Source organism: Acanthisitta chloris, unplaced genomic scaffold (assembly GCF_000695815.1).
Source record: "Acanthisitta chloris isolate BGI_N310 unplaced genomic scaffold, ASM69581v1 scaffold28525, whole genome shotgun sequence".
Lineage (NCBI taxonomy): Eukaryota > Metazoa > Chordata > Aves > Passeriformes > Acanthisittidae > Acanthisitta > Acanthisitta chloris.
This window is the reverse complement of record NW_008675802.1, coordinates 1-6,545: the sequence shown is the minus strand read 5'-3', so window position 1 is coordinate 6,545 and position 6,545 is coordinate 1. Positions and strand designations below refer to the sequence as shown.

At 56.9% G+C, this 6,545-nt stretch overlaps 1 protein-coding gene across 1 annotated transcript in view; it reads right to left on the bottom strand.

The window, feature by feature from the left end:
* Positions 1-3,734, bottom strand: part of LOC103803354 (SH2 domain-containing protein 3C-like) — a gene marked incomplete at its 5' end in the record, with an annotated part of 6,296 nt that extends 2,562 nt beyond the window's left edge. The window contains 4 exon segments of the mRNA XM_009075899.1: positions 96-673; positions 1,047-1,171; positions 2,884-3,332; positions 3,606-3,734. Of these exon segments, the coding sequence (XP_009074147.1) occupies positions 96-673; positions 1,047-1,171; positions 2,884-3,332; positions 3,606-3,734 (1,281 nt within the window).
* Positions 3,735-6,545: the final 2,811 nt, after the last annotated feature.

The following is a 6,545-nucleotide window of genomic DNA, read 5'->3' as shown; positions in this document are numbered from 1 at the left end:
GAATGCTCCGATGCTTGGGGATGCTCCAATCCCTACCAACCCAGAGCGATCGGAGGGCAGCAGTGCCCATCCCTCCCGTCTGGCCCTGGCCGTACCAGGCAGTCCACTTTGGTGATGTGTTTGGCCAGTGTCTTCACGTCCACCTCTGCCAACAGCTCTTTGACCTTCTTGAGCACGGTCATCTCCAGAGGTTTGTTCTCCAGGGGGATGAGCAGGGACTGGAAGGCAGCAGGGTTGAAGGAGGAGGTTGCTTCCATGGTGGGGGGCACAAAGCCCATGAAGTCCGGCTCTGCTTTCAGCCTCTGCCCTGCCTCTGCTTCCCCAGAGCTGTTCTCCACAGTCCCTCTCTGTCCTTCCTCCACCTTTAGCCTCTCCACATAACTCTTTGTTGGCAACTGCTTGGTGTCATGAGCTGGCCGGTCTCTGTTGATGGGTGAGGTGGGGTGCAGCTGGCAGTAGTGCCCCGTGTCCGGGTCGCTGTAGCTGTTCACGGAGGGAGAGGGGGAGGCACGGGCGTACCCATGGCAGGGAGTTGAATGGGAGCTGTGGGCAGGGTCTGGCAGAGGTTTGCTGTTGTTCCCATGGCACAGCTGGGGCTCACTGGACCTTCTTATGACTGGAGAGGCCGGGGAGATCCCAGCTGCTTGGCAGGCATGAGGCTTTAGTCGTGTAACTGTAGAGAGCAGAGGAGACACTTATCAGAGCCTGGAGATGTGCACGTGCATAGGGACCACGGAGGCAACAGCCTGGGGATGTGAAGCTCAGGGAAAACCACACTGCCCAAATGGGCTCAGCTGCTCTCAGGACAGCTGCACAATGATGTGGCTGAGCTCTGGTGAGGTCCTGTCCTCAGCTCAAGCCCTCCATTGGGACAGTTCTCTTTGCCATGCAAAGAGCTGTATGAGTTTCGCTAGCAGAGAGTGACACCAGGGCTTGTCTTTACAGCCAACTCCATCCCCATCCCCAGGTCCCTGCATCAGAGCCATGCCAGGCCCAGCCTGACCCACATCCCCCTGTCCCCAGGAGGATGGAGAGGTGGTGCCTACCTGTGCTGTAGGCGGGTGACGCTGGGTTCTCGGAGATGGGGGACATCGGGGAGTGCAGGTCCTGGATCTGATCCACACTGACGGCACAGTTGCGAATGATGTCTCTGTGGTGGGGCAGGGACACGCTGAGGAGGGGACAGATGGGGCAGGTTAGTCCCTGCAAACAGGGCCCAGGCAAGCACAGAAGGGCTGAGATAAGGGTGTGCTGCCCCATCACCTCCCCTTGGGTCATCACCTCCTTCCACAACTACCCATAAGGAGCTGAGCCTGTAACAAGCTCAGCTGGAGCAATGAGCAGCCAGTCCCTGCAGGCAGCTGGGAGCAGAAGGGGTCAGCAGTCATATAAAGCAGAGACAGCCCTGCCTGCAGGGAGTTTGGTCCTAGAGAGCAGAGGATTGGAGTGTGCAACAACACACCATGCTAAGGTACTTAGGATGGGATGGGTTGGGTCTGCTCCATTCCAGGGTGCTATGGTGAAATGGCTCTGGCCAAGGACTCATGGAGGGTAGTTTTCTAGGATTGTGCTGCAACGTGGTATCTAGTGCTGGGTGTGTTACTCTATTTCTACCTGAGAGCCATGTTGGGATGGTTAGGTGAACTGTTTTTCTGACCCAAAGCTTAGGGGAGCTGGAAAGGGTTTGGAAACTGGACTTGGCGAGTTGCTAATAAGCAAGGAGGTCTTGGGCTGGTGGGACAGGAGTGATGGCCTGATGCAAACACTTTGTCAAAGGTACTGCAAAAGATGCTGTGTCTGGGGCTGCTGAGTGCAAGGAGGGCTGCAAGGAGGCATGGCAGGTAATTCACTGCCCTCCCTGCCATGGGTGAGGGCTGTGCTGCTGTGGCGTGTTCAGTCTTGAGCACTGTGCCTCTGCAGTGGGAGGAGGATGGGACAGTAGTGGCAGTGACAGAGGGTTTGGGGGAAATGTGAGTGATGAGGAGAGACTGATGGATCTGGGCTCTTCTTCTGGAAACACATATGCACTCCTGGAAGTCTGAGTGTTTTCCTTTTCCCAGCCACAACAGTTGGTTGCCTGTTTTCTGCTGACCCTGCCCCTGGGCTGAGAAGGTCGGGGTGGAGACAAAGCTTGGTTCAATAACAGGCTGTGCCCTGCTGGGGAGGCAGGAGTAGATGGGTCCTCCCTTGGCTGCTGTGTTCGAGGATGTGTGTGTGTGGCCCTGCCTTCCTGCAGGGCTCTGGGCAGCCTGGGGCAGCCAAAAGCAAGCTATGCAAAGGAAGTCTCCTCTTCCACCTCTGGAGAAGCCCAGCTGCCCAAAGGTTTACATGAGCAGCTCAGCCAGGTGGATGTTGTGCTCCAGGGGCTGTGCAGACCCCACCAGCACACCCTTATCAGTTTCCTTCTGCCCATCAGGCTTTCAGCTCTGCTTGGTAACTCCTTGCAAATGCCAAACAGAAAGGGATCTGAAACTAAAAGGGCAGCTCGAAAACAAACAACGAATGCTTTCTTGGTGGCTGGGACTGACTCTCCTCTCACCCTTGCCTGGGAAAGCTCGTCTCCATGGCTCTAACAAGCCCTGACATGCTGGTAATCCTGGACTGAGTGATTGTAAAACACTCTCTGGCTTCTGGCCTGCAATGCTAAAGTCATGTCCGCTCGCTGGGCATCTGCTGTGGTAGCTCAGTGTGGTTGGCAGCCAGCCTGGGAGACAACCCTAGCTCCAGCTGAGTACCAGTCCTTCCCCCCATGCCTCCATTGGTCTCTCTCTTCCACCCCTGATCCCAACCCCCTGCCCTGCACCTGAGGAGCAGGAGCTGAGCATGGCCCTGACTCTTTACTGGGGCTGATCCTCTACTTAGCCATGACACCCTGGTGCTCACCTGGTCGGGCACCCCTCAGCCCTGGTGATTTTGTCTGCGGTCAGGCCGTCTGTCATGGTGATGCTCCTCCTCTTGATGTGCCCCCCTTTCTGGGTGGAGGGGCTGTGGGATCCCCCATGCTTCCCGTTGGCCAGCCCATAACTGGCCTCCAGGTAGCGCAGCGGGAAGGTGCGGTTGATGGGGCAGTAGACGATGGCTCCGCTCTGTTCGGAGATGGCCTTGCGGTTGCCCACGTAGAAGCGGACAAGGGCAGGCACGTTGTCAAAGCTCTCCTGCTCAAAGAGGTACTGGACACGGGTATGGCCATCACTGGACTTGACTGTCACCTTGTTGATCTTGAAATGGAGGGGCTCGTTGCGCCAGCGACACGTCAGCACGTAGTCACCCAGGCTGGTGAGTGAGTCGCGGATGAGGAAGTCACCATTCCTCTGCACGAGGCTCTCGGACACCTGGCAGGGAATAGGGCAACAGCTCATGCACAGCCACACTGGACAGGCCAAGGGACATGGATGGATGCTCCAGTGGGGTGTCATTTAGGGCGCTGACTGTTCCCCTTGCTCTGAGCTGTAGGACATGTCCCGCACCATGCAGCTCAGAGACAGAGAAACCCTCAGCCAGAGGCCTCCCAGGAAGACAAGTCAATGTTCTGTGTGGTCTTGGAGTGCTCTCCCACAACATTCCAAGCAAAGGGTGCCCAGAGCCACCCACCTTCCCCTCCTCACCTCCCGGGGGATGCGGCCGTGGTACCAAGCATGGCTGCGCAGGTCGGTGCTGCTCAGCTTCAGTTCCTCTTCTAGCTCCTTGTGAAGTTTCTCTGGTGATGAATCAAGGATGTATTTCTCCTTGGAGAACTGTACAAGGGAAAAGAGATTCTCAGCTGTTGCAGCAGTGCAGCGCCTAGGGAAGAAAGGGCTGGCAAGGTCCCCAGGGACTGTGGCAACTGCCAGGAGCAGACCTGTCCCCAAGGGTCAAGTAACTGTGTAAGAATCGCTGCTTGTGGCAAGGGATGTGGGTAATGTCCCTATTAATGGCCATGTCCTGACACCAGGAGCACCTGGAGGGTCTTCTGGAGGTATCCCCCCATCATCTCTGACCACCCTGTGCTTGGAGTGCTGCCCCTCTGCCCCAGCTCAGAGCTGAGTATGGTTGGGCAGGAGAAAACCTGCCCCAGCTCCCTGTCAAACATCTCCAGTGCTGAATCAGCCTAGGAAGCACTCTTCCAGGAGAAAATCTGCATTATTCCTCCTCCTTGAAACATCCACCATGGTTCCCCTTCCAAAGGGTTAACTCACTGTGTTCAGCCTGATGGTGGCATGAATAGTAATCACAAATGTAAAGGGAACCTACTGCATCAAAATTAGCTTTTACCGGCACTGGTGCACCTGAGCCTAGAGGATGCAATTTGCCCCTCCCTTCCCCCCAGAGATAAGGGATGGCGTCATGTCTCCTTGGCCGGAGCCTGCCTTGTTCCCTGCCTGCAGCTCGGCCTGCATTCCCAGAGGGAGCGTGGTGGAGCCAGTGGATGTCTGGATAGGTGAGCACAGGCTCGGGGTTCCTGTGTGCTCCACACATGAGGCTGGTTCTGCTGGTCAGCACAGCAGCTTTGAGATGAATCCTGCTGTGGTACCAGCAGTGCTGCATGGTGGAGCAGAGCCTGGGGGCCAAGACTCTCAGATGTGTGCTGTCCTGAGAGGGGGATGTGTGTGCCACTGTCACGGACTAAGGAGCTTGGATGGGGCTAGCAGTGTCCTGTTGCACTGCTCCCATGAGCAAGGGTGGCTTGCTGGCCTGGCTCACCTCTGGTGGTGGTGCCAGCGTGAGGAGGCACCGTGGGCTGGCCCAGCTCCTTGGTGCCTGTTGGGGCAGGATGCTGGTGACGTCTCAGAGGACAGGCATGGGCTTGAAGCCCTGCTGACACTGCTCTGGCACTACCAGAGGAACATTTCATTTGGGGCTGCAGCCCCATGCCAATGCACCAGGGACCTGCCATGGAGCTGATCCCTTTACCCAGCACTTCACCCTTTTGTGTCCCATATTTATTCCCTCTGCCCCTGTAGCGGTTTTGAGCAAGGGAAAGTGTAGAGCACTGTGCTGCTCTCCTGCCTTGTATCCACTGCTCTTGAGGTGCTCCTGGGGCTCTGCAGACATTTGGGGCTGCAGCCCCATGCCAATGCACCAGGGACCTGCCATGGAGCTGATCCCTTTACCCAGCACTTCACCCTTTTGTGTCCCATATTTATTCCCTCTGCCCCTGTAGCGGTTTTGAGCAAGGGAAAGTGTAGAGCACTGTGCTGCTCTCCTGCCTTGTATCCACTGCTCTTGAGGTGCTCCTGGGGCTCTGCAGAGTCCCTCAGCAGGACCCTGACCCCAGGTCCCCCCTTTCCCAGTGGAGATCATAGAATCAGATGGGTTGGAAGAGATCTCAAAGATCACTGAGTCCAATCCTACTGTCATTACTAGACCATGACACTAAGATCCTGACCTGAGGATCGTGCTCCAGCCTGAGGAGGGGGAAGGAGGCAGTGGCAAAAGGTCTGTGCAATGGACTGTGCTCCCCAGGACTTGCCCTCACCAGCCTGGATCTGCCCCTATTGCTCCTTTCCCAACTCCTGTTGAGTCAAAAGGTGCTGGGAGAGTACAAGCAGCCTATGAAAACTGTGTGGATTGAACTCAGACTCCCTCATCTGACCCTGTGTTTCCCTCTCTGTGAGGCTCCCATTGAGTGGAACTGCAGGGACACACGGATTGTCCCCACCTGACCGAGGGCTGCAGGGAGCTGAGCGCTCAGTGCTGCTCTGGGCCCTCCAGGAGACAAAGCCACCCAGTGCTGCTGAGCCCTGTTAAAAATAAATGGTAGCTGGTGGAGGCTGCGAGGTCCTGCTGCCTCCTGGGGGGCCTGGGGAGCAGATGCCGTTTCCATGACGACAAATCCATTGCCACCGAGCAGACCTGGCTTGACCGAGCGCTGGTGGGGGACCCTTGGCTGCAGCACCCTCCTTGTGGCATGGCTCGCCCCAAACTCTGGGGCAGGGAAGGACTCCCTGGGAGGCTCTCCTGCCTGTGTAGGCAAAAGCCATCAGAGCTGAGCTGTGAGTGGCTTGGAGACAGTTCTCCCCCCATCACCCCTGGAGCAGGGATTAGTGGCTGTTCTGCTCAGCATTGTACATCTAGGTTTTCCCCCAAATCCTCCCCATGCAAATGCGCAGGATAACAAACACAAACCCAGCTGAGCAGTGCCCTGCGTCTCCAAGCCCAGATTTGGGCAGCAGCCGGCTTGGCGTCCATGCCAGGAGCCACGAGCTAAGCCAGCAGAAGAGAAGAGGAGGTCTGGGAGAGGCAAGGAAGGTTTTGCATCTTGCAGATGTAGAGGGAGCCCAGTTGTGAGCAGAGGGTGCCAGGAGCCACCTTCTCCAGCCAGGTGGAGAGCACTGTCCCTTTGGCTCCTCGGCTGGGCAGTGAGCTCCATCTGACCTGCAAGGCCACCAAAAAGCCACTCCTTGGAGCGACTGTAAGGTTATAATGCCCAGGGAGGCAGCACGAGCCTGATCATGGAGAGCCCTTTTCCTTGTGTGACACGACTCTGGGGACTGCTCCTCATTTCAAGTCTATTGCACTATTCCAACACCAAAATCTGCCAAAATCACCCGTCTGCTCCTCTTTCT